Source organism: Chlamydotis macqueenii, chromosome 23 (assembly GCF_036417535.1).
Source record: "Chlamydotis macqueenii isolate bChlMac1 chromosome 23, bChlMac1.mat, whole genome shotgun sequence".
In the NCBI taxonomy this organism is placed as follows: Eukaryota; Metazoa; Chordata; class Aves; order Otidiformes; family Otididae; genus Chlamydotis; species Chlamydotis macqueenii.
In genome coordinates, this window is record NC_141578.1 from 938,348 (window position 1) to 965,689 (window position 27,342).

Sequence of the window (27,342 nt, forward strand, 5' to 3'; positions counted from 1 at the left end):
GCCGCTCGCCCCCGGTGGCCACAGACGGCGCGGCGCCAGCCCGGGGGGCGAGCTCCGCCCCCGCGCGGCCATCTTGGGCGTGGCGGGCCGCTGGCGCCAGCCATGTTGGGAGGGGCACTGCCATCCCCCGCCTCCCCGGCCGCCCGGCGAAGCCATCTTGGGAGTGGCAGGAAGGGGTTCCCCAAACTGCAGGGCCTAGGACAAGCGAGTCCTCAAATTAAACCGGCTTAGACCCCCAAAGAGATGGGGTCTGATGGGGCTCAGAGGGACCTGATGGGGTTTAAACCCCAACTGAAAGGGCCCAGAGGGGGTTGGAGGGGGTCAGACCCCAAATCTGGGGCCCTGGGCTCAAGGGGTCCCGGTGGGGCCCAAAGCCCCTCTCGAGGTGGCCAAAGGCAGATCCCAGCCCAGGTCCCCCATGGATGGCATTCACCCACTTTTCCAAATAAACTACCCACAAGCAAAAGCGCTTCGTTTTTCCTAATAGTTTAATTAGACTTTAATGATTTATTGCTCATCTGCAAGGATTAATATTGCATTCATTAAAAATCATTCATATACAAAATAAACCTCTCCCGGTCCGACGCTGCCACCGCCACCCCGGGCTCCCTCCCCCCGCGACATGGCTTATACAGAGACGGAGCCCTTACACCGAGGTTCGGCCCCAGCAGGGACGGGGAAGGAGGGGACCGAGACCCCCAAGTGCACGGGACACCGCACAGGGAAGGAGCTCTCAATATCTCCCGGCAGACGCCCATCCCAGCTCGCTGAGCCAGACGTGGGTCCCCTGTGAAGTCTGAGGGATGGCAGAGCAGTTCCTGCGAGGCAGGCAATCCCCAAAATCCGTGGGGAGAGCAAGCGACCCACCAACAGTCCAGGAGGAGACCGAGCAGGGTGAGAAAGAGGGATAAGTCACAGGAGGAGGAGTGGGAGCGGAAAACAGGGTGATCAAAGCCACAACCATCCCTTGTGACATCTTCCCGTCCCCAGGAAGGGGCTTTGCACCCCCCGGGGAAGCACTGGCACACCCCCAACCCTGCGAAGCCACGGGGAGGGACCCACACAGGCGGTACCCAAAAAGGCATCCCCAGTCTGCGGGATGGGGTGCCCGGAGGTGAAGGAGCAGCCCCAGTCGTGGGTACCACAGCATCTCCATTATCCTGGTACCAGGAGACGCAGGCAGCGGGGGTCCCTCCTTCCCTCTGCACTCTGGCTTGGCTGGGGAATAAAAAGGCATTGGGGGGAGGATAAAAAAAGCCAAGAGAAACCTCACTGGGTTGCAAAAAGCTTCTCCCATCCTGGGAGAAGCTGCAAGAGATGGAAAAGAGAAACACGTCACGAGGGAGGATGCGGGAAGGGGATAACGAGGCGATGAGAGCAGCTGAATCGCACTGCGAGAGGGCAGGGAAGCTGGCTGAGAGAGCCCAGGTCGAGGGCCGGGGCAGCAGAGGGGAGCTGAGGCTTTGCGCAGGGAGCCGTGGTGCAGAGGCTGCGGTAGGGGGAAGGCTCATCTCTGCGTCCGTCTCAAAACAAGAAGTGAAACGCCCCCCCAAAAAAATCCCCAAACACCCATAAAACCACCCTGCGCCTCTCAGTGCGAGACGGGGCTGCTTGGGTGCAGTGAGCACCCAGACTCAACAGGCAGCCGCATCCCTGACACTCCCCCACCCTTTAAAATATCTCTTTAAGGATCAAAAAGGAAAAACAAACAAACAAACAAACAAACAAAATGGTTTTAACTCAATTAAGGTGCAGTTTGGCTAAAAAACCTAGGAGAGATGAGGATAATGCTGGGTAGGCAACCCCCGTCCAAATTCAGATTAGCACCCTGAAACAGTGAACTCCCCCGTATCCAGCCGGCCACCAAACCTGGGCAAGCGGGCCACCAAACCTGGGCCAGCTCAGTGCAGGGAACGTGGCCGGGCTTGGGGGCAGTCACCTATTTGCGAGGTGGCCAGCAGGCGCCACTCTGCTCCCAAGCAGCACTAGGAGCTTTGATCTAGCAGCTAAAACTGGGCTCTTTAAGGCAATTTAGAAGTTGCAGGTAATCCACACAAAGAAAGAAACGTAAGATAAAGTAGAACAGCATCTCTGTATCTGCAGGGATCCCGGCCGAGACTAACGCTGGCTGGAAAGGTGGGGAAAAAAAAAAAACCACAAACCAAACCATCGCTGCAGGAATGAACTGCCCTTGGCACATCAGGAAAGGGAAACCCTCTCTGGGAGCCAGGGCTGGGAGCCACCAGCGGCTTCAGCCACACAAAAGCAAGAAGCGAATCCCAGGTTGTCTGCCAAGATCTGACAGAGATGTGATCACGTAAAAGGGTAAAACTGAGGGGAGGGAAAAAAAAAGGTGACCTTAAAATCACACTGATGAATGTAAAAACATGTTTCTCTGTTGGTTTAAAAAAAAAAAAAAAAAAAAAAAAAAAAAAAAGAAAGAAAGAAAAAGGTAAACCAAATAAAAACATCTTTAAAAATAATCTCTCTAATGTTGCCTTGTGTGGTCTGGTCCTTCATGGGTATGGTCCGTCAGTATCTAGAAGAGAAGGGAGGGGACAGTGAGGCTGTGGGTGCTGGGGGACACAGCTCCGGGGTGCTGACGCCGTCCCAGCGCCTGCCCCGGCTGGCACTGACCTGTAGTAATTGGGTTTGAAAGGCCCGTTTTTGTTGAGTCCCAGGTACTTCGCCTGATCGTCCGTCAGCTCTGTCAGGTGGGCGTCAAACGAAGGCAGATGCAAGCTGGCGACGTACTCGTCTGGAAAGGGGGAGAGGAAAGAGGGGATCAGGGGTACACATCCCCCACTAAACTGCCAGGAGATGATGTCCGGACCCACCCTGTGGCACAGCGAGGGGCAGGGCACCGCGCTGGGTCTGGCTAGGCAGTCCTGGCTACCTAACGCCATGGATTCACCATCGGGTAAGCCAACGGCAGAGCTGAGCCCAAGCCGTGGTGCTGAGCAGGGCTGGATGTGCACCAAAAGGCACACGGGTTGCATGAGAAGCCTTGGAGCAAAAAGCCTGCAGGACAAGGGACACTTGCCACGCTGCAGAACATTAAGGAAAACAAATCTAAGAACCTGCAAGTGTTTTAAGGTCGCTGCCTTTGACGGCTTCCCTGACCTCATCCTCTCCCTCCAAGTTTGGTTCAGCCCAGGTTTGAGTTTCTCCTTACATCCAAAACCGCCGGCCCACAGCGGCCCAGGGGGTAAGTCAGCCCGGGTGCCCTTCACTCACCCATCTTCTTCGGCAGCAGGTACACGTCCTGTTTGTAGCGGCCCTCGGGAGCGTTGTACAGCTCAATCAGAGCCAGAGCCTGCAGACCACAGGAGACAGCCCGGGGACAGTCAGGGACAGCCACCAAGCCAGGCAGCGTCCAACACCCGCAGCGGCACAAAGCGGAGATACAGGTTCGGGAGCCTTAGGGAGGGGGCAACCATTTCCAGAATGCCTTGAAGAAAAGGCTTCCACCTAAGGGTACATCCCTCTCTGGGTCTCCGTAATCCCCCCGCCACTGCGGAAGGAGCAGAGACGTCAGAGACAAGATGCCACCCAGCCCGTTCGCAGCATCTGGGCTTAACGCCCCGGGGAAAACAAGAACACAAGGATGGAGCAGAGGGGAGCAGCTCTAATTCTCTTAAACCGCACAGCTGCCGCGTCATGCGGAAATGAAGGGATTGCGCATTTTAAGCTGGCGGCATCGCTCCAAAAACCACAGCCACTCCTTCAGCAGAAACAAAACTGCATCTCCCTCAAGTGCCGGTTCACGCAGCTCAGCGTCAGGTCCAAAACATGGCCCAGGCCCCACCGGTTTGGACAGACTAGTGTCAGGATAAGAAAACCCACTGTTAGCGTGGCTGTCCTCCCCACCACCACAGCCCCCCGCCACCAGTCCCCTCCGCGTTTCCAGCCCAGCGGGTTTCTTGCATCGCTCACCTACCAAGGGCCACACTGGCCTCGGCTGCTCGCACAGCCGGCACCGACTGCAGACCGCAGAGCAGAGCCAAATGTAATCATCGTTTTCTTTGGAAAGGCAGAGTCACAACAAAAGTGCAAGGCACAGGCCGTGTCCACCCAGCTGAGCTGGCACTGATGCTGGGAAGCATTTTAACCACTGATCTCTCCAGGGCCCCAAAACTCACCCCAGGGTTTTTTTTTTTAGGGATGTAGAAACCCAGAGTCTAAAGAGAAAGCAAAGCCCCGCTTTGAGGTAAGCTTAAACCGGTGCTAGGGGAGCTCTCCCGTGGCTCACAGCACAGCAGGAGCTCTGCCACAAAGCCTGGCTCTTCCAAAAGCTCCCTCCCAGCTGTAACCGTAGCAGTAAGTTCACGCCGTCATTAACTGCAACCCAACCAAGAGGTGGCAGTTACGCTATCTCTGGCACCGCTGTCATCCCAAGGACACATCCCACCACGTGTCCCCAAACCATCCCCACGCCGAGGCTCATGCAAGGCCCCAGAGCATCCCCCACCCCTCGCGCCCCGGCCCTGCACTGTACGGACCTGAGTGGTGGCCGTGATGGAGAGAACGAAGGTGGGAACCGTGGAGCAGCTCAGGTTGAGAAGACGGCCCTAGGAGACAGCAGGAGGAGTTTGCAGAGAGCTGAACTTGCCCCCAGAGCCAAATCGAATCGAGTCTTGAGACAGGATTCACCTCTACCCCCTCCCTGGGGCAGGGGGCAACCACAGCGCAGGGATGCATGGGCCACCTCTGTGACCAGAGCGTTCAAACTCTGCCCGTTTCCACCCTAACCCTTAGCTTTAAGATTTTGTGATCTCTAGACAAAACCAGTCCCTCCTACTGCCAGGGGAGCTCAACTGGGAAGAGGAGACACCCAGCCGGTTTGCTGCCTGGGAAACCCTGCCAAAGCCAGAAGCAGACAGCGTTGGGCTGACAGGAAAGGCTCCCGGCTCGAAAGAATGAGCCAGATGGCACCTCTGTGGCTACAGGTTGTACTCGATACCTCCCCTGCCTCAAGGAGAAAAGAAAAGAAAAAAAAAAAAAAAAGCCAAGAAACTCTTTCTTGAGCCCTGAACTTCCTCCTAGCACCTTTCCACCTGGTTAAATCCATTACAAACTAGCACGCGGTGATTTCCTGATAGAGGCCCAAAACAACGTCGTGGCACAGCTCCCAGCGCACCTCGGCCAGCAGCACCACCCGCTTCCCATCCGGCCAGATGACGTGGTCCACTTGGGAGCGGACGCGCTCCCAGGTCAGCTCCGGGGTCCGGAGGCTGGTCTGCAAGAGCAGGAGGAAGAGGCTGCAGTCACAGCAGGAGGACAGGGGTGGACGCAACTGTGGAGGCTGCAGGCAGACTCACCACATCGATCTCAGTGTTGGAGTGGCCCATGTTGCACACGATGCAGCTGTTCTTCATCCGATCCAGATGTTCTCTGGTCACCACGTTCTTGTTTCCTGCAGAGGGGGCACAGCTGAACCCAAGGCAGTGGAAATATAAACCCTCTGCCTTCTCCTCCCCTGCACTTGGGTCTGAAAAGCTCAGCCTGGGCTGATGAACTTAACCAGAGCGAGAGCCCTCCCAGCTGTGACAACAGATACACCAATGGGATGAGCACTGATCTCTGGTTCCACAAATTAACCAGGCTCTAGGAGACCCCAAAATGCCTCTGGGGACACGTGGCTGTGATGTCCCTCCTCCCAGGGGCTGAGGAGGAGTGTGGCCAAATAGCAGACTGTGGCAGGGGTAGGAGGAAAAGCCCTTGCCAGAGCCAGCTATTGCTCCTGTAAAATCAGCCCGGCAGCGAAGCGTCCTCCACCCCCAGCTCCCCAGAGCCTGAGCACCCGCTTGGGAACGACTGCTCCTTCTCAGCCTGCTCCGAGGCTCACCCACAACCTCCTCCATCCCTACCTGTGCAGGTGATGACGACATCCACCTGACGGATTACTTCACTCAGCTTCACCACCCGAAATCCATCCATGCTGCCAAAAAAGGGGGAGAGGAGCATGATGAGGAGGAGCAGCCTGCTCCCTCTCTGCCCCAGGCCGGGAGGCATCTCAGTGTTGTGTTGCTGCAGCTCTGAACTGCTCACACCGCAGCCAGGCTGTCCCTCCACACCCCCAGGGACATCAGATGCACAAGGAAGGGTTGTGCAAAGGATGCAGCATCAAACCTGCTCTCACAAACGCTGGAGGAGCTGGGGGACATGTGGAGCATTCAGCCAGCCCTGCGTGAACCCTCCAGCAGCCTTCCCAAGCCAGCTGGTGCAGCTGCCTACCAGCTGGTACCCCACAGCCCTGAAAGCTGCCCCAGCCTTCCCCATCACACCCCAACAAGATGTGTATCCTCCAAGACGAGCCACAGCTCCTGCTGGCTCTGTTTCAGCCTCTGGCAGGGTTTAAAGGAGGCCAGAGAGCTGACAAAGAGATGCTCTCAAGCAGCATGTAGCATCTTACCAAGCTTGGAGAGCGCAGATGGGGTCGATCTCCGTAACATAGACGATCGCTCCCAGGGCTTTCAGAGCAGCGCAGCATCCCTTGCCGACCTGCCGAGGCAAAGCATCAGCGTGGAGCTGAACACGGGATGCAATGAGCACTACAATCCCTTCCCTAAACCAGACCAAGCACATCCCAGCCTGGGAGATGCTCGTCCCGGCCATCTGCCTGACACCAGGAGCAGCTCAGCGACGTACCTGGTGAGTGGCACTTCTGCCACAAGCCCAGCTCCCCCTCTACGGCCACCAGCCCTCCAGCACAGCCACCAGCTGGCAGGAACTTTCCAAAACCAACACACTCACAGTCTGCACAGGCCCCAGCACTGCCAGAGCCCTTCTGAGCTCTCCTCCAAGAGGAGATTAAAAGCAGTCTGGACAAGAGTGCACTTCCCCCACTTGCCTTTAAACTGAAGGGTTTCTTTGGCATCCAGAGCTGTCCTGCACCGATCGGGGGACAGATCCTCCCATCCCACACTCCCCGCATCAGCATGGGGGAGAGCGGAGCTCCTGTAACAGCATCTCTGACCCTATCCCTCTCCTCACTGCAAAATTAAACTGAAGCCCGGTTCTCCACACCACTCACCCACACTAACACCTGGCTAATCTGCACGTACCCACGCTCAACCCCATTTTCTGACCAGCAAGATGCTGCTGGGTGAGAAACATCTGCAGAGACATCCTCACGTATCACCCAGCTCCGACCTCAGGTCTACTGAAAACAGCAGGCAGGGCAAACTGAGACTGCAAGCCACATTCAAAGGGGAAAACAGCGAGGGTGGAAGGACTCCCTTGTTCTGAAGGAGTCCAGTAAAACTCAGGACAGGAGATGGAGACTACAGCTCCCAGCACAAGTCATGGCTGGAGAATCAGACGCCACCCCGGAGTGCCTGGGCCAGAGCCAGCACAGCCTCTTGGTCGAGCGAAGCTGGGCTCCACTGGTGTCTAAATAAATTAGTGAGAGCGTTCCTGCCGGGAAGAGCATTTGCAGCTACTGCTAGGCTCCGCGCAGCGCGGGAAGATAAACACCCACGCAGACAGCGCACAGATGGAGGGAAGGTGTCAGCTCCCAGCTCTGTGCTCTTCCAGGGCAGAATCATTTACAAGTTCACGATACAATTTCCCTCTGCCAGAAGGTTATCCACCAGCGAGATGCAGCCTGCCCCTCCACCTCCTCTGTCACAGGCTCGGTGACAGCCCGGCTGGATGCTGAACTGGGTCCAGGGACAGCAGATGGGAGCACCCATGGGTAGTTACAATTTGGGCCAGCGTTCCCAGCAACTGTCGTATTTGCAGCCCAGCTAATCTGCAGGCAAACTGGGAAATCTGATGCTTGTTCTCCAGCCTCCCAGCAGGTTCCAGCAAGATTTTCCTGGTCATTGCTCACCAGGTTTGATCTACTCCTATATCAAGGGCACGTTGTCTTTGCACAGGGAAGGAGCAAGATGCTGAGCTCAGGAGAAGGATGGCTCAAGGCGGGCGGGGGGGAGGCTGACTCACAGCTCCACCGACTGCCACTTATGAAACTCACCTCCCCGTAACCACAAACCACCACTTGCTTCCCTCCAAACATCACATCTGTGGTCCTCTTCAGGCTGGGGGACAGAGAGAGACCTGTGTTGGGATTAGTCAAGCGCACACCTGATGGCACAGGGCAGCGCCCGCTGCGAGAGGCCCCAAAACCAGGTCCTGCAAACAAACAGCAAGGGCAAAACAGCAAAGAGCCCAATCTCTGCTCAAGAGGAGCTGGAGCCACATCCACCGGCGTGAGAGTTAAAGTGGGGATGGGGAGAAAGGCTGGACTCACCCATCCAGGATGGATTCCCGGCAGCAATACAGGTTGTCAAACTTCTGTTTGGTAACAGAGTCGTTCACGTTCATGGCGGGGACACACAGCTTCCCGGCCTTGGAGAGCTGGTACAGCCTGGCAAAGGACAGAGGCAGGTCAGAGCAGAGAGCAGCAACCCAACAGATCTCCAGACCAGTCTTCCCAAACCTCCTACCTGTGCACACCAGTCACGCTCTCCTCCACAATCCCTCGGATCTTCTTGAATATGTTGGGGTATTTCTTATAAACCCAATGGGTCAGGTCCCCACCGTCATCCAGGATCTAGAGAACAGGCAAGGAAGAACATGGAGCAGTCCGGCCTTCCACTGGGAAAAGCACTCGCTGGGAACAGGATGGGGAAAAAGGAGATGGAGAGCATCTTCAGGCACTGATGGAGGGCTGTTTGGGCAGAGGCCTGGGGTCCAGGACTCCTGGGTTCCCCTAGTTGCCAGCAACTCGGGGTCTCCTCCGAAGCACAGAGGATTTCTTACCCCCTGCGTGGAGCTGATGGATCCTAACAGGGTTTTCTGCCCCTGCTATTGCTTTGCAGCCTGGAAACGTGACCACAGGCAGCACTAACTAAACAGGCTGAGATCAGAAGGACGCCACAACATTCATGCCCTGAAAGCAAACAGTCGAGAGGAAAGGCTGCGGGAGCTGTCACAGCCCTCAGACATGTGCTATCACATCGTTAGTGATCACGGACCATGCACCAAGGCAGCGAGAGGCGTCATCTGCTCTCAGCAAGGGAAAGGCTCCCCGCAGAGAGCCCTCTCTCTTTGGGAGAGGGGATCTATGTCGAAAGAGGAGCAGTTGCGGCAGCTCCCATAGGGCTGACCCTGGAGGGAAAGAGGTGCTGTGGTTTCTCCACTCCTTGGCAGCTCTCGCAGGAGATGCTCCCACACCACTGGGCTGTACCAACAATGCCCATGGTGGTCCCCAACCCAACATCGGCTGCCGTTCTCCGGGACACCCACTTTAGGAGGGGCTTGGAGGCCTTTGCAACACCAGCAGGCTCCCAGGAACAGCCCCAGGGAGGGAAGGGTGAGGAGCACCCAGTGACCACTCCGCAGAGGAAGAGCTGGAAGAAGGCTCATTACCATGTTGGCCTGCCAGCCATCTACGTTAACACAGCGGTCAATGCACCACCAGAAGTCATCCTCCGACTCCCCCTTCCAGGCAAACACGGCAACACCTAGAAGAGGAGGAGCATCCTTGGCATCTGCTGAGTTTGGCAGAGCTCTCTCCTGCTTGGCCAACCCAGGAAAGCCACAGACAGGAGGGCCAAGGGGCCACGCGGAGACCACAACGGGATCAGACCTGTTTATTCCTCCCCCTAAAAGATACGTGGTCCAAACCATGTCTTAAACTGCTGGGACAAGGCTGCAGAGCCGGGGGAGCTGGAAGGGCTCTGTGTCCCTGTACTCACCAGCTTCTGCCAAGGCAGCCGCCACTTCGTTCTGGGTGGAATAGATGTTGCAGGCAGACCAGCGGCACTGCGCTCCCAGCGCGCACAGCGTCTCGATCAGCACCTGCGAAACAGGGGGGTGAGCAGCAGGCCTGGGGCAGCGGTGATGGGCACAAGCACGCCAGCGCAGCAAGGAACCGAGCAGAGAGCAGCTCCAGCAAACACTGTCCTGAGGAAACACGGCAGCAGAACCTTCCCAAGATGTTTCCAGAAAAGTAAAGGTGTCTCCTCCAACTGCCCAAGGCTGGGAAATTTAAGAGACTTTCTTCCCCGGGGTTAAACAGGTCTGTCCCACCCAGACACCCCACACAGGCAGCCACTCACCGCAGTCTGTGCTGTAATGTGGGTACAGCCCACGATTTTAGCTCCAGCCAGAGGCTTCTCCCCTTGAGCTCGTTTCCTGAGCGAAATCAGAGCAGACATGTCTGCAAAAGGAAGAGAAGGGTTTTAATGATGGCTTGGTCTGGAGAGGTCCCTCTCTGCCAGACCTGCTCTCCTTTTTGGGGTCTCCCAGGCTACACCCAGCCCCACAGTTTTTGCTACGCTCGTTACACAGCAGGGGAGAAAACCCCTCCTCCCTGGCCTGGCAGGTCTGTCCAAAGCAGGATCAAAACACCAGTGTCATCTGTCACTTGACAAAGCCACTCGGGACACAGCGTCTCTCTGACCACGTAACAGAGAGGGAAGCGCTGCCCATGGAAGGCATCTAATGTGCGCCAGCTAAGGACAGCCACCAGCCCCACAGCAGAACGGCATGCAGGAGAAGCACCTAAAGAAGATGGAAACAGCTCTGCCACGTCTCAGAAGAGCTGCTCTGAACATGCCTGGATTATCTTCCCCTTTTACAGCTTTGGCAGCGTGCATCTAAAAGGAGCCTGAAAGCAAAGTTACCCAATCACCCCACTGGAAATGGCAACTCAGGTTCCCGCAAGCCCCAGGAGAAGGGGCTGGGACTGTCAGTTTTCACGTCTCCGAAGGCACCGCAAGGTCCTCGCCCACTGAGGTTTCTCATCCAAAGCCACCAGAACATTAAACCCTGCAAGAGCTCTGCTGCTCTTAGAAAATGGATGCCACAGATCGCTAACGTTCGCTGTCGCATCTAGCTCTTCCCACGTAACCTGATGGTTTGTGGGGTCAAGACAGGGTATCCCAAGCTGGAGCACGAGCTGTGGGAATTGCCATGGCTCAGCTCCTGGTCTCCGGAGAGCACAGCACCTGGCTGCAAGCCCCACAGACCCCACGCTCCACTTTTACCTTGTTCGGCAATCTCGATCTCCCGGCGCCCAAACTCCGCCTGCTTGATGTTCTTCACACAGAAATTGCTGCTGCCTTTGGAGTTGGTTTGCTGTTTCTCGCGGGGGGACACCTCGTCATCAGAGCTGTCCGTGTAGGAGGCAGCTAGAGCCAGGAGAGGAATGCATGTGACCCCAGGTCTCAGGAGGCCGGGGACCTCCTGCCCTTCAGGTTTCTGCTCCACTTTGCTTCCCAGCTTTCATGCACACACACACTCATGGCTCAAACTACAAATCTAAGGAAAGCCAATGTCCAGAAGGAATTTTGCACTCCTGTTCCCAAAAACAACCCGACATAACAGGGTTATCAACTGGTAATCAATGCCTGAGCTTCAGGAACCCGCAGAATTATCCCCTCCATGTCTGAGTAGAACACAGCAGCATGGAGCATCCCGACATGCGGCGTGAGCAGCGCATTCACAGCAGCACCAGCGCTGGATCTGGGAGAGGACCACGTGCAGACAAGGAGCCTGGCACCTACCGGAGCTGTAGCTGTCGGTGGAAGACTGTGAGATGGAGCGGGACAGGGACCGACGGCCTGTCTTGGTTGGGAACTTGGTGAACTCCTGCATGTCATCTGCAAACTGGATTTGCTGAGAAGGGCAAAGGAAGAGAAGTGCTAAATCAGCAGGTGCTCCTTACGGCACGTCGTTTTTCCAGGCTATACAGGCCTCTGGCTCCCTTCTGGCCACATTAACTGCTGCAATTACAGAAACGAGCATCACCAAATGCATCAAGGAACAGATCTGTGGCTACAGACGCCAAAAAATAAACCCCCTCCTCTTCCTGATCATCTCTGTCACCAGAAGGTTACAGCAGATTTCACAGCTAACACCTGAAGACATAAACAAACAAACAAATAAATAAATAAATGAAAAGCACCCAGCGAAACATCCCCTTTAACCCATCTCTGGCTCCTTGAGGCTCCTCCAAGAAAGTCAGCCTGCCTATACAACACAAATACCGTGCAGCCCCCCAGACGAGCCCTGTGCAGGCAGAGCCCCACTTCAACCCCAACTGATTTCTGCCCAAAAGCGCAGCAGCAAGAAAGCTGGGGTGGTCCCAGCAGAAACTCAGATCCCTGGCACTTCCAGGCTCTTCCCTAGAAGCAGAGCGTCCCACAGGTTAAAAACACGGCACGTCCTTCCAACATCGACACTGAAAGGAGGGGGAAAAAAACTCAGCGAGAGAGAACATTTCAACAAAAAGCAGCTGACATTGGCTTTCGGTCCCCTCTGTGTTACAGATGTTGCTGTTGTAACAGAAACCTTAAAACAGCCACCCCTCCTTCATCTCTCAGCCAGAGGCAACTCCAGGCTCCGGCACCTACCATCAGCTCATCAAATTGGGCCAGAAGGAGGGGAAAACAGCCCCAAAGTGCTCAGCTACTGCACTCACCCTGTGCAACCAGCCAGCAAAAAGCCTTACCGCTGCTTCCGCAAGAGAGAGATGACAGAGATGAAAGGGAATCAGGAAAAGTGCCAGCGAATCCAGCCTGATGCCCCCTCCCCAGCATGCTGACACGCAGGAGACCCTGACAAAGAGCCCAGCATGGCCTCCTCCCTCTGATCGCCTCGGTGCAGGATTTAATTTTGCCACTTCACAGGGATGAGATGTCATCGCAGGGAGTGGGACTAACAAAGCAGACCCAGGAGACCTCAAGAAGAGTCCTAAAGGAATCAAGATGATGGAAAGAGACAGGGCACAGCGGTCTCAAGTAGGGCTTTTCCATGCCACAACCATCCCAAAAGCTCCCCGAAAGCTTTGATGTGGGAAGCGGCCTTCAAGGGGAGAGAATGAAACTATTTCATTGAGATGATCCATCCCAGAACGGAGGAATCTGCACCGCCTGGGTCTGGGGCGTCTGCAGCACTAGCACGGCTGTGCGGGCTGGCAAACAGAGGCGCGGTTCCTGCAGAAACCCAGCTGACGGGCCAAAAGCCACGTTGGAATCCTGCTCAGGAGGGGAAACAGGGATGTGAAACCCACTGCTCAGCCCTAGGGAGAACACGTGGGGCGATGGAGGTGACTCCAGCATCCCCTCTGGGAACAGAGCATCAAATCAAGCCCATCATCATCACACCCAGGCAGGCATCCCAGGCATCCTTGTGGGTGCTGCTGCTAGAAGGTGTTTAGCCAGCTCCTCCATACCGGACACCTTACAGCATGGTATCTGCTTCCCAGACCAGACTTCCCAGCAGACACTGTGCAATTCTGACACAAACTGCATGAATCTGCATTAGTAGAAGGAACAGGAACGCTAAATGGAGTTTGCAGGTTTGGTTTTGCAACTGTTTTAGGTGGTTTGGTGCAGAGGGAGGAACCGGAGGGCACCATAACCTACAGCGCTGCAGGGAGAGCTGGTACAGAGAGGTAAGAGGCACAGAAGCTCTTCTAGCAAGCAACGCCGAGCAGGTAACAGCAGTGTCCACGGGGCGTGGGGCCGCAGCTGGCAGGCACAGCGGTTTCCCAACCAAGGAACGATATTGCTCCAATCAAGGTCTGCGGCTTGGCTCAGTCCTTCCCGGACAGCCCGAGAAGGGCTTGTGGCACCTCCACGCTGGCATATTGCTCACGGGCATTTCTGGGGAGGGGCTGACAGATCAGCAACCTCAGAACAGCAAGATTTCCACCTCTCGCACCTACCTCTTCCTCTGGCAGCTCATCAGACCAGAAGGTGTAAACATGCCCCATAAAACAGCTGCTGGCACTAAAACTGCTGAAAGTGTCAGCTGAGGAATTTTCTCCATCTCAGGGAAAGGTTTCCAGGGAAGAGGTGAAGCCAGGAGGGAAAACCAGATAACCCAGGCTTTGCTGACCCGGCCCAGGGCACAGGTGGGCGTCTGTCCTTGCTTACAGCATCCAGGACACAGGAACCCTGGGTCAGGGCACTTCCCTGCAGCAAAATGTGCTGCCCAGATGGTCTCACAGAGCAAAGCTCGTTTGGGACATGACAGGAAGGAGAAGGTGGGGATGGAGGGCTGCTGTGCTCTCCAGCTCCCCACAGCTGAGACCTACCAGACACCATCACCCCCTTTGGGGAACCAGCCGTGGGTGCCAAGACAGCTCCAAGGCACGGTCTCACTTTTTAGGAGAAAAAGCAGTTCTAGGGGTTTGAATCCAAGGAGGGGGGAAAAAAAAAAAAAAAAAAAAAATCACTGCTAAAGAAACCAAGTGCTGAATTAACCACAGTAATCCCCGCCGTGGCTTTACCAGAGCTCATCTGAACTCCGCAGCTTAGCAAAATCTGCCCTGTCTAAAATTATCATCAAACATCGCAGGCAACTTCCGAATCGAAGGAACTGTTCGCACATCAGACCCTCTCCAAGCTCAGCAAATTAACGCAGTGTCCGGCAACCAGCCGAGAGGAAGATGAGGGAGGACAGCGGGTGTCACGGTCAGGCAAAGCGACCAAGCCGCCTGGCGACGTGCGTGACCGTCGGCCGCATTACCTTCCACGTGCCAGGCTCTCTAGCTGCATTAAGGCGACGGAGAAAATCTCGTAATCCCTCAACTCGTCATGGGAATTTGAATGAACGGCGTCCCCGGCCGGGGGCTGCGGCTGAGTCGGCTGCGGCTGACCGAAGCTACGCTGGCTGCGGTGAGAGGGGACCGGGATCGGGACCATCCGGCTGCAGAGAGCACGATCACATCCCAAACTTCATCTCGCTGGAAGTGGCTTTTCTAACCGGGTGGAGCACAAGGGTTTGAGAGCAAGGAAAATATTTTTTCATCCCAGCAATTCACGACCAAGGAGGCAGAACAACACAGCACTGATTTCTCCGCACAGAAACAGAGCCGGGGGGCTTTCCGGCATCACTCCCCCCTCAGAGGAGCAGGCAGGGCTGGGGCCGTGATGGAGCCCGGTGCCAAATGGGCACTCCTTGCTTGGTACAGGATGGGGGTTTTTTGGGGAAACGCTCTGTAGGAGAACACCAGGATCCGACATCTCCTGCAAAGTTTTCACAAAGCGACACTGAACGCTGCCTGCTCCCGGTCACACCTGCCAAGCCAGAAGTACATTTTCTCCCCTTGCGAAACCTGGCGTGACCGTGCCCGTTCCCACGCAGATCCGACTCCTCCCAACAACAGCCGCTGGCTTTCAGCTCCAACCATCCCTCCAGGCGCTGGGGCTGGCCGGGCAAGAGATGCGGGAATATGGTCCTTGCTGATACAGCATCACATCCCAAAACGGGTCAAGCGAGGTGCTAGGGACCCTCCCAAGACCAACACCAGCCACCCTGCTTGGCTGCACTGCCCAGTGCATCCCAAAACCACCGTGAAGCTAAACAAACAGCTTCCGTAGGCCTCTCCCTAAGGACAGGCACTTGCCCACATGTGGGCATACTGGCCGGGCAGTCCCAAGCCCAGCAGCACACGTGCCCTCAGCACGTATGGCCTCGTTTGTTTAATTATTACAACAGGAGGGGCAAACAGCTTCCAGATCAGGACTGCTACCATCTAAACGAACCAGCAGCTCGTGACTGCGGGGTGTTCCATCAGTGATGGTTTATCCTGCGTTCTTTCCCCAGCAGCCAGGCTGGAGAGCAGCTTTCTGAGATCACCAAGCAAGAGAAGCTCCCCCACGGCCTCCGAGCTGCACAGGATTTCGTAAATCCAGCTGGATTTACCTCGGGCACAGATGAACCAGGCACATCCCTCTCTCACAAGACAACCCCACTTTTAATTTTAAAACTCTTCCCATCCCCAGAACGGCTCCAGAGAGGATGCTCGAGTCCCTTCGCCGTGCTACACATCCCCAGTTGCACGCCGCGCAGCCTCAGGGGACAGCGGCGGAGCAGGCTGCGGAAGGAGGAGGAGGATTTGGAAAGCATTCACCAACCCAGCGCCATCCCCGGGGCCGCAGCTGACCCGGTTCAGGGCGCAGGCTCCACGGGGGAACAACCACATGTTGGGGAGCGGCTCCAGGCTCCCATCCTACCACATCAGGTTTGCCTGAGCAGCCCTGTTGTAAAATTGTTATTATTTTTCATTAGGGACAACATGGGCGACGGCACAGTGGTGTAAAAAAGTGCCCTAACAGCCCATTCTGTCTTGGAGTAACTCACTGGGGCACAAGGGCAGGCTCGGCACATCACCCAAGATGAGGAGGAAGCAGTGAACCACGTAAAACCCTCCAGCCTCCGAAGCTTCCTGCACCACGTCCATGGACGTGACGACACAGTGCCCAGGCAGAAACAGCAAAATCGGAGCAGAGCACGTTCCCGCAGCCACACAACCGTCTGGAACTCAAAAATGTCTGTAACCCACTTCTGCCCTCCCGGGAGAAAGCCTGAAAGGCTCCACGGCCCCGGGACCTCTCCTCTGACCGCAGAAAGCCAGCAGCAGGGACCAGGACCATTCAGGGCAGCCAGTTCCCCTTATTTCACCTCCTCTCCCCAACAAAAACTCCCTGGCAGAGGCTGGGAGTGCACTGCTGGCTGCCCACGCTGCTAAGGCAGCCCTGACGTGACCTGTCTTTTAAGTTTATCACTTCTTTGTCATTCCTGGAAATTCAGCCAGACTAGCAACGCTTTACAGCTCCAGCCAGCTCTCATCCTCTTCACTCGCCCCACCTGCACACGAGACGTGACCAGCAGCTTGGACCAGGGCTGAGTTTTGCAGACCCGGAGATAGACACCTTCAAACGCCGAGGATCCATTATCTGCAGAAGGATCTTTTCCTGGGGAGCTGTAACTGGTTTCTCACAAGGAGTTGGGTCCTGCCACACTGATGAGTTCAGGCGTTTCTAAAGCACAAGTTGTTTTAATCCAATTATTTGCAGAAGCCAGTCATCACATTCAGTCAACGCAGCGGCGAGGGAGGGAAGAGGCACCCAGGGGCTGAGGTCTCTTCAGCCACACATCAGCAGAAGAGAAAAAAATAAAATAAAATAACCAGCATGAGGCTTTTCTTCAATTCTAGGTCACAAAGAAGAGCCCAGCAGCAGGCTTACTCATGCCACCTCCCTGGAGAGGGGACAGCACTCTTCTGTGCTCTGCTCCTGCAGCCACCCGGGTTTCCAGGGGGGACCCCAAACGTCCTGATCAGGGGAAAGGAGCCCTCCCCAAAGCCACCCACAGCCTCCTGCCACGTTTGCCCCACTTGGGACGAGGGGCACAAGCCCACTCACTGCAGGTTCCCAGTGTCTCTCCCCTCGCCGGCCCCAGGGCTGGCAGCAGTCCCGCTGTGGCCAGGGGAACCGGCAAGCACGGCCGTGCCAGGGTGCTGGGTTTGTTTAGAGGACTCGGCTCCGCTGTCCTCAGAGCCCCTCTGCCCTGCTTCCAGGCTGAGCCAGCCCTGTTCCCACAGGACAGCGTCTGGACGCGGGGCAGGGAACCCACCGCAGCTCCAGCCCCCCAGCACGCAGAGGGACGCAGCTCCTGCTCCACAGTCTGACAGGACGTGTATTTTTGGGGTGGAAATCAGCAAGGCAGACATGGCTGCTTTTGAGGTTCCTCTCCTGTGACGTTACCCAGCGCCACGGGGACATTTCTGGCCCGCAGCATCCCGTCAGGATTGACGGGAAGATGAAATATCAGGCACTCTGAGCAGGGGGACGCGGGCATCGAGATCAGCGAGCCACAGGCTGCAGGCACCCTGACCTCTCACCATCCTCACCCCAAACCATTAGCAAGGGGAGGCTTTTGAGGTGGATTTGGCTTCGCGATTCCAAAACCACCCCATCTTCCCACCTCCGAGCTCTGGCCAAGCGAGCCAGCAAACACCTAGATGACAAGCGGCTGCAGGAATTCACACAGGGCTGTGGTCAAGCTCCGGGGACGGCCAGATTTCCAGTTCCAGCCTCAGCTCAAGAGCACGAGGCCGGGTGTAGGCAGGGGGGCTGCATTAGCGATGCCCATGACTTCAGCCCTGCCGTGCTGCTGGGGTGCCGGAGGAGCAGGCCAGCAGCCGGGCGTGCAGCAGGCGTCGCCTGATGCTCTGCACCCGCTGGCGGAGCACGAAGGGGCCTGGGGAGAGCGACCAGGGCTAGAGCAGCCCTGGCTAGAGAAGTTGTACGAAGGAACAGGACCTGCTTCTGCCCCAGGTGTGGCCTTTGCAACAGGAGGGCTTTCTCCTGCCACTCCCCAGTGGCACGATGGTTCCCCCAACCCAAACCTTTAGAAGAAATCCAGAGTGTTTCGTGTGGACAACGCAGTCGGGGAGAGCTGCCCAAGGACACTGCTCTGCTTTGCAGATCGAAGCACAATCAGTGCTGAACTCGGTGCTGCTTGGATGCGTACCTCTAGCTCCCAGAGCGTTCACAGGGCAGGTTTTTCTCCCCAGAGAGGCACAGACCTGCCCAGTAGTCTCCCCGAGCAGGAACCGCAGCCAGATCTCTGCCTGGAAACCTTTACACCCTTCCCAACACGGAAATAAAGGGCGCTGAGGTCCTGGCAAAGTAAACCAGCCAAGCCCTGATACCAGCCTCCATCCTTCACCGGCAGAGAAGGGCTGCTTGGGTAAAGCACTAGTGGAAAAAAAAAAAAAAAAAGTTTTCACAAGTACAAGAGGAAAATTAAGGACTTTCACATGAATCCCAAAGCTCAGCAGAGAAGGAGGAACACCAGGAAAGAAACGGGCCCATTCCAAAGGTTAATATGCTGGAAACCACCGCAAGACTTCAGTCATCACAGGAATCACTGTAAATGCCAGTTAAAGGAAAAATAAACAGAAGGCAGGATTAAATAAAATAAATGTGATTTTGAGTGGCCAGCTGTTAAATAGTAACTGGGAATAGCTACTGCACCTTGAGGGCAAAGGTGTGCTGCCTCCAGCAAGAGCAGAGGGAAAGCTCCCCACCAGCAGATAAGGCAGCTGGTCCTTGGACTCCGGGAATCGTGGCAAAGGCTCTCTCCCGGCTTTAGTGCAGAGGGCTATCTCCGTCACAGCAGGCACAGCAAAAGTCCACACCCGGCATCCCTAAGAGCAGCGTTTCGCAGGGTGACCCTACGAACCTGGCACGGCTGCCCAGACGGGCAAACATCGCTTCCCAAAACGAAAAAAAACATCAGATTGAAGACATCCCGGATGTCTCGCCTACGGATTCATCTGCAGTGCCCACTCAGCCATGCAAACACCAAGTGCATGGGCAACAGGAGAACTGGTGTTAATTGGAGTTACCTTGCTGGGAGCATCGCACGGACAGGACTGTGGGTTAAGTCACTGGCAGCGGCTTGTGGCCGTGACTAACGGCCTCCAACGGGCTGCCTGGCCGCTTTGGAGCTGGAAGCCCACGGAAATGCGTTTGTTTGTCATAGCTGACAGGGAATCATCTTTAGTTAGCATCGATTTCTCAATTAATTAGAAAACTTCCTACAACCACAGCTGTGCAAGACCAAGGGAACACTTGGAAGCACTGTCAGAGGGCTCGTTCAGCTCCACCACAGAGGTCCGAAGCAAGGGTTAGCCACAAAAAAAAAACAAAAACAAAACAAAAAAACCCCAAACTGAAAGCCCCAAACCTCTCTGTCGTGGTACTAGAGCAGCCCCTGTGTTTTGGGGGAGGACTCAGTCTACCTGGAACCCCAGGTGCCCCACCTGCCTCCTTTGCTCCCCCAGAACCGGCTTGCAGAACCACAGCCTTTCAGGATCTCTTGGCCTTTCGAGAGGCCAGCACAACAAACGCCGCCCAGGCGAGGCTCCAGCTGCTCTCAGCCACACTGAAAAGACCCTCCATCCCTACGCCATGGCTCTCAGGGGAAATGCCCGGCAGGATCAGCATCCAAAGAGGAGCAGCCTGTCTGCAATACATCCCAGAGCCAGGAAACACGGCTGTGCAATCGGAAAATTGGAAATACATCCCCCCCCATGACCCCCAAAAGCCCCTCGCAGTGGTATTTCCATGAGTGCAGCACCTAGAGCTGCCCACTTCTCATCATACCCTATCTTCAGCCCTGGAAAACACTCTGATTTCGACGCATCTGGTTCGAGGTGAGGCAGGAGACCCCTCAGGCTGGCTGCTGCTCAGGACTCAGAGGAATCACTACCAGGATGGACAAACATCACCCTCCCAGACACCGACTCCTCATATCGGAGCAAAGCCAACTCCTTCCTGCAAATAGGGTTGATTTAATTAAGCCCCTTTCCTTCAAATGAGGCAGGAGGATAAGGAACCGTGTCCTTGAGAGGATGGCCAGCTCGGAGAATGTTTGGAGAAGGGGTTGGTTAACGTAGGCTGTGCTGCCTGCAAGAGGCTGACAGCTCCAAGGTCAACAGGGATCGGCCAGATGTTCTCGCTCCAAAACATGCCCAGGTTGGACGCAAGCCTTTCTCCACGGTGCAAGAATGTGCGATATTCAGGGCTCCCTGCGGGAAGGCGAAAGGAGGAGACATAGAAAACAGCCGACACGGGTTGAACCTCACCCTAGGCCACATGGAAGGAGGAAACCAAAACATGAATTACGGCAAGGCAAAGCCCCGAGGAACCTCCTCTCCAGGCCGCCTACCTTCTCTCTCCCTGCAGAAGGCTGGAAGGAGCTATTCCCTACGACCACACCTTGTAGATAAACCAGGCTTCCACAAGCCCCACCCAAATCACGGCTCCTCTGCCAGGCACAAACGGGCCCTGCCAGCCAGCTCCGGGGCCGCAGGAGGCGGCCAAGGGGAAGCCATACCCACCTCCGCGGACCGCGGGAGCCTCACCCGAATCACAATGCAGCCCATTTGACAAGCTGGAACATCATGTCCTCAACCACCTAAGTTCTTTGGCTGTCACCAACCTGAAGTAAACAGATTCTGCAGCAGCAATAAGCTCGTTACCAAGGCCACCGTATTGATCCTGAAGTGTAATTAAAATTCACAGTTCAAGCAGCCCAACGCGACAGGGCAACCGGGGCAGCCTCCGAAAGGCATGAATAGCCCCCGCTTCCGCACCCCGCTTTCCCAGAGGCAGGGAGCCCACGGGGCAAGACTGGCTGCTCCACAAACATCCCAAGCAGCAGCGTTCTCTTTGGACCATCAACAAGATGCCCCAGAGCACCCGTTCCCCGTGCTGGGCCTTGCCGAGGGTTAACTCCGCCGGGGAAGCTGCTGAGATGATGCTCAGCCCAAGGTTAGAGGGGTATGGTGCAGTCCGGGTTCGGGCATGGCTGAGGGTGCCCAAGTCCCCAGGGCTCCACGGTACCCTGCTGAGAGGGTAGCATGATGTTCCTCCTCGATGGGACTCCCCGACCCTCCTGCAGCAGCCCCCAGCCCCTCAATGATCCAACCCACGGTCCCATCGAGGGGTCACGCACGGCAGAAGTGTTAGCACGAGGTCCTTTGCACCCATGGCTCCACGGGGCCAGCGCAGGCCCTGGGACAGTCACCTCAAACGTCACCACCATCTGCTGAGTGAAGGTGAGTCAGAGTCCCTAGATAAGCAGTGCTGATCAAAGGGCTCAGCAGGAAACGCAACAAGCCCTCTGCAAAGGTGAATGTCGCCCGCAGGAAACTCCCGGTAATAATAGACACAGCCAGGCATGAGCAAATCTCTTCAACTGAGTGCTGAGTCCCACACCTCCCCCTGCTCAAACACCAGGGACAAGGCACTCTTCAGAGGAACAATGAGGACACGATCCTCATCGGCAAAGCCCTGCGTCAAGTCAGCTGGTTATCCGAAAAGATCAGCTCCAACCTGGCCTCGAAGGGCTGGTTTCCGGAGCAAAAAATCCCAGCCTCAGCCCCTAGCAGGGAGCACAGGAACAGGCTCCAGCACTTGCGCGGGCTGGAAAGCACGGAGAAAACTGTCTGTGCCCCAAAGAAAGTATTGTGGTAGGCTGGTCCTTAGCAGAAGATAACCTCACATTTTGGGCAAGGCCTAAAGAAAACACAACGCTTCTGCCGCCAGCAGGCTTCCTGCGCTCCAGACCTGGCTGCTCACGAGGGAGGAGGCTCCCACCAAGCACAGCGGGGCTCACAGGAGAGGCAGCGCTGCTCACATGGGTGGCTCCCGACACCCACACCACCAAAAGACGACGAGACGCTTCTGAAGACTGTGGAGAATGAATAGCCAACTCCTTTTCCATCTCCAAAGGGCAGGCATCAGAGTGGAAATCCAGCCTACCTCGCGGGACTGCAGGAGGAGGAGAACAGGGAAGCAAAGCCCACTCACCCTGGAACATTGATTTGAAGGTGGCTTGTCTCTATCAGACCCCAAAAAATCTCCTTTCTTCCCGCTCTCCAGTTCAGCAACTTAATGAATCATCTTCTGGTCCTGCAGCAGTGCTGGGTCTCAAGGATAGGCCTCCCTTCTGGACATCAACGAGACCCTCCAAAAAGCCAAAGGGATGAGAAGGACCCAAGAGCGACTTCCTAACAGCAATAATTATGATTTTGTCATTTAATAGAGCACCATCGGTGACCTATCTGCTCCGAGCCCCAGCAAATCATCTCCGTTCAAAACACCCTCACGGTTTGCTTTTGCCACAGGTATGACCCGCTCAGCCTGCGACCAGCTGACCACAGCGATGTGTCCACTAATTAGGGTTTTCCTGCGCCCCAGGGAAACCCAGACCCATCCCAGGTGGGCCATACGGATCAGGATGAGCCGTTCAACTCATCCCAGCCCAGGCATCTCATTAGGAGAAGGAAAAACTGCAGGGAGAGGAGAGTGAGAAAGCAAAACAACAGAGAATTTGGGCAAGGATGCAAAGACAGTCGAGTGTACGGCGCCTGGCTAAACAACCAGGAGAGGAGGTGGCGGCCACTGCCCGGGACAAGCACACAAAGGCAGAGAGGATTTATCACCAGCCAGTCCAAGGGATGAAATTAAAGGAAGAGGGAAAACAAGCAAGTCCAGGAGCTCTGTCAGTACAAGGACAGTCTCGTCCCCCTGACAGACCAAAGGCAGCCTGGCAGAGCTGCAGGGACCCGAGATGCCTCGGCACTGAGAAAACAGGGACAGAAAACCCGGCTCCGGGAAGGGGCTGTGCGCGCGGCAGGGAAGCGGCAGACTGCAGCAAGGTCAGACACCGCTCGGGCAGCAGGAGAGCGACTCTGCAGGCACCAGCAGCAATGATGCTCTGGAAAAGGCGTCCAGCCCTCCCCAGGGTACGGCAGCTCCCCACCGGCTTTGTCCCCCCTCCCATCTCCAGCCACCCCCGTGCCAGCCAGCGCACAGCTCCGGCTCGCTGCCACTGCAAAGCTGCAGCGCTGTACATTAGCATTCCCCGCCACACAGCCTCAGCGGGATTCCAGCGGCGCCAGCGTCCGTAGGGGCACAGCACCAACCCAAACACACCGGCCGCGGGCTCGCCGGCTTCTCAGTGCACAGATGTGCCATGTCGCTCACCTCCCCAAAAGCAGACTGGAGGCTTTAGCCTGTTCCACACTCCAGGCGTGCTGCATGAGTAAGCAGATCTGTCTGCAGAGCGCCCGTCTGTCCGTCTGCCGGCGCCCAGGTGTGAAGGAATCCACCAGAGAGCAAACCCCGCGCAACAGGGATGCAACGGGGATTGGGTGAAGTGACAGACGGGGACAGCGCTGGCCAAGCCCCGCTGCCCTGCCGCTCATCTCTAAGCACAGCGACGCTCGAGGGCACCCATGGGTCAGCTTGGCCGGGAGTTTATGGCTCCGCTGACCGGCTGACGCCGATTCGGAAAGCAACTGCTGTCAAGGGCACCTACGGTCCCCACACAGGCAGAAGAGTCCAGACACAACGGTGATGGCACACAGCAATCTGGAAGAGCACTACCTGCCCGTGAGCTCTCCCATCACCCCCCACATCCATATTCACTTATCCTGGGAAGCCACAGTGCCTGCAACCCCCGCCGCCCCCAGTAACATCAAGGCACACGCTGGAGAAAGTAGGAAGCTCAACATCACTCACCTCTGCCTTTAAACCACTCCCCGCCAAAAAAACCACCTCGCTCTGACCAAAGCTGGGGTTATTTTGCCGACAGCCCAATTTCCCACAAACTGCAGTGAAAAAGGAGCTTAGGCAGAGCCAGGCAACCCCAGCTCTTTGGGGAAAACCGCCCCATTTCCGCAAAAAGGCTACAGCTCCATTCACCTCGACTGCGTCGGCTCCTACTTAAATCCGGAGTTGATCATATTTAATCTCTTAATCTCTTACCTCCTGCTGTTTCACTTTTTCACCTCAAACAAGTCAGTGACAAGAGAGGAAACAAAGGTGTCAGCAATCCCCCAGGCTGGCTGCGCAGCTCGGGGTGCTCTGGGTGCCCCCGATGCAGCCTGCCAACAGCAAGGAAGACGCCAAATTCTTCTCAGCATCCGTGGGGCTGATGTGCCTCCAGCCTCATCCAAGATGCTGCCCCAGGTCCGAGCTGGGCACGGGATGCTGTCAGGCTCACACCGGCTCTTCCGCTGCACACTGGCACTTTCCCCAAGCACCAGGACAAGTTAAGGCTCCTCTGTGAAAAGCTATTCAGCGGCAGGTCACACGGAGGAGACGTAGCCTGCACTAACCTTGGCCACATTCCCACCCTCCATCTCTAAACGCCTTATGCAAACTGCATCGTCAAAGTTCAAGGAGCCTAAAAACACAGGGACAGAGCTGCTTCAGCAGCATGCCACGATTGCCCCTACCTTGATGCTAGTAAATCATCTCTCTCAACCGTCTTCGCCACCGGCCTGTGACCACGCTGAGTGCTCTGGGGGCAGCGAGCACAAAAAAGTCACTTTGACTTGCATTGAAACAGAATAGCATTTTAATGGTTTAATTGCGATCCTGCTTCAAAGGCATCTGAGCTGGGGGCACTCAATATCTTACCTCAGGAGGGAAATTCTCCCTTCCTTGTCCTTTTATCCTTCTGCCAACGCCTCCGCTATTACTATTCGCAGCAACTAGCCAGGCAAGGAAAACAGCAGCCAGAAGCATATTGTTCCTTGACCTCAGCCGCATCGCACGCACGCTCCCCAAGATCTCGCTGGCTGCTGATGTTATCAACCTCAAGTGTCATGTGTCGCTCTGGGCACCTTCAATATCACCACCCAGCCAGGAGAGGCTGTAGCCGCCGCCGAGCCTGACTGGGGCTCCTCACACTGCGCAGCAAGCCTGCGCGCACAGCAAATTCACATCCCATACCCTCGGAGACAGGACCAAACTTTGCCTCTGAGGATGCCGGATCGATTTCCCCCTACACAAACACCGCGTCTCTTTTTACAACGTGTATTTTGGCCTCCCAGGATGAGTAGTTTGCTCTCCTCTCTCAGATCAGCCGGCTGCAGCCTCGCACTGGTAGGTCCCCTCCGTTGAGAAAGGCGATGGTAATGAAAAGGTAAAAACAATTCCCGAGCGTGAGCTGTGCTGAGCCACCGCTGGAAGAGGCAGATCCCAGCTCCGCATTCCTCTGCTCCTTCCTCCAGGCTATGTCCACAGCCCGGATAAACAGGGCCGGGGCGCAGGGAGAGCCTCCAGAGCCCTGCTCAGCAGCAGCAGCTGTGAGCCTGGGCGAGAAGAGACGCCACGAACGCAGCCGACTGACTGCGAGGGTCGGACGCTCCCCTAATCCCACCACTGGCCAGAGCAGGCAACAGAGGCGTTCCCCCAGAGAAGGGGGACGTTCGCATTCGCTGTGACTGCTCTGCCTCTGCTTCCAGCGCGGAGGCAGGCGGCTGCAGCCCCAGGGGGAACGCGATGTTCAGCACAGCGGGGACCTCCGGCCACAGCTGCGCGGATCCGCGCAGCGCTCAGAACACAAATCCGCCTCGTTGGCAGAACTGGGACTTCAGCAGCATGTTACCGAGCCTGGCAGGTCCGCACCCAGCCAGGCGCACGGGTCTCCGGGCGCTCGCTCGTATAAAAGCTGGTTATCCTCATTAGCGGAGATCTTGCACCCTGCCACGGTGGCACGGCCAGCGCTCGCCTGCCCGCAGTGCCATCCGTACACCCCATAAGGGTTACGCAAGCACGGTCCGCACCGTGGGCAGGGGGGAGCAGCACGGGAGATCTCAGGAGCTCCTGCGAGAAGGCCTTCAAGGATGAAAGGGTAAAGAGGTGACTCGGGAGAGCTCAGCACCGGGGTGGCTCTGGCAGCCTCTTCCCCACGCCCAAACGTGCTCCCACCCACACCTCCCACAGACCCCCTGCCCCTCAAAGAGCTCAACACTCCAAATTTCCTCCTGCCGCCCTTCAGAGTGACCTACAGCAGGATCTCTGGGTCGCTGCTGCCAGCTCGTCCTATTTAACGGGTCCCCCCCGCAGAGCACTGACACCTCCACGCGCACGGCACCCACCCAGGTCCCCACACGCAGGGCACCCAGACCCACTCCCGGAACCTCAGCAGCCTGTCCCCTTGCCTGGGGTCACCCTGCCCCCCAGGCACCCCCACAGCCCAGCCCCTGCTCTGCTCCCCAGCTTCCTCCCCACCAGCGCCGGACCGGCCCCAGCCCCCCTGAACCGGGCCCCCCTGGACCAGCCCCACAACAGCACCCCCCCATCCCCAGCGGGGCCAGGGCTATATCCCAGTACAGACCCCTCTCTCCCCAGTATCCCATCCCTCCTCGTTTCACCCCAAACTGGGCCAGCACCCCCTTCCGGCCACCTCCACCCACGACGCTTGGTACCAGCTCCCCCTCGCCGGTACCGGTTCCCTCTGAGCCCGGTACCGATTTCCCTCTCCTCCACTGAATGGGCCAGCCCCCTCCCTTCCCAGTTACCCCCCAAACTGGCCCAGTTCCCGCTTTCCCAGCACCCTCCCAAAACGCGGGGCTGCTCTTCCCAGAGCCGGGCCAGCCCCCTCCCCCCGAACCGGAGGCTGCTCCCCCCGAACCGGGCCGGCCCCCGCCGGTACCGGTACCTTTTTGGGAGCCTTGGTGACGGTGGCCATGAAGGAATATTTCTCGGCGTCTTCCACCTCTTTGGCCTGCTTCACCTCCTCACCGCCGGCGGGCTCCGGCACCGACATCCTGAGGCGGATGAGGCGGGCCGCGGCCGCCTGCGGTACCGGGCGGGGCGGGGCAGCGCGGGAGCGCTCCGGCTCGGTTCGGCTGAGCCCGGTTCGGCTGAGCCCGGTTCGGCTGAGCCCGGTTCGGCTGAGCCCGGTTCGGCTCGACCGGGCCCGGCCGGCGGCTGCTCCACTACCGGACTCGCACCGCGCTGCGGCGGGGACTGGGGCCGCCGCGCTCGGCGCCAGGGGCGGCCCTGGCCGTGACGTCAGCGCGCACCGGACGTCACGGCGCACCCGCCGGGCAAGTGAGGCCGCACGGCAGCGGCGGGAAGAACGGGAGCGGAGCCGCGGCGCCCCCTGGCGGCGGAGAGAGGGGGCGGTGGGGAGTGGGCGGGGCCGGGGGCGGGGCAAGAGAAACTAATCACGGAACGGATCCAAATTAAATTACGGAAAACGGAACGGAGGAAGAAG

General features: G+C 57.0%; 1 protein-coding gene across 3 annotated transcripts; it reads right to left on the reverse strand.

The window, feature by feature from the left end:
* Positions 1–470: 470 nt before the first annotated feature.
* AHCYL1 (adenosylhomocysteinase like 1) lies at positions 471–27,011 on the reverse strand. Of its 3 annotated transcripts, none has more exons than XM_086765498.1 (17): positions 26,782–27,011; positions 11,520–11,631; positions 11,001–11,144; positions 10,071–10,171; positions 9,708–9,810; positions 9,379–9,473; positions 8,454–8,560; positions 8,258–8,374; positions 7,982–8,045; positions 6,416–6,504; positions 5,871–5,941; positions 5,322–5,416; positions 5,141–5,239; positions 4,503–4,571; positions 3,238–3,316; positions 2,638–2,758; positions 471–2,539 (listed from the first exon to the last, which is right to left on the reverse strand). In XM_086765498.1, the coding sequence occupies exons 1-17, from the start codon at positions 26,887–26,889 to the stop codon at positions 2,533–2,535; spliced, it is 1,581 nt and encodes a 526-aa protein (XP_086621624.1). In that variant the 5' UTR covers positions 26,890–27,011; the 3' UTR covers positions 471–2,532. The 3 variants fall into 3 exon arrangements, with proteins under 3 accessions (XP_086621624.1, XP_086621625.1, XP_086621626.1); XM_086765499.1 differs by lacking the exon at positions 26,782–27,011 and adding an exon at positions 24,096–24,345; XM_086765500.1 differs by lacking the exon at positions 26,782–27,011 and adding an exon at positions 16,615–16,857.
* Between the last annotated feature and the right edge of the window lie 331 nt (positions 27,012–27,342).

Excerpts from the sequence above, each read along its gene's own strand:
- AHCYL1 (XM_086765498.1), bottom strand. The coding sequence starts at position 26,889 with ATGTCGGTGCCGGAGCCCGCCGGCGGTGAGGAGGTGAAGCAGGCCAAA. Across the intron at positions 11,145-11,519 it reads CACCGACAGCTACAGCTCCG|CTGCCTCCTACACGGACAGC; the intron begins GTAGGTGCCAGG and ends TCCTGGCTCTAG. Across the intron at positions 5,240-5,321 it reads CCAACACTGAGATCGATGTG|ACCAGCCTCCGGACCCCGGA; the intron begins GTGAGTCTGCCT and ends CTGCTCTTGCAG.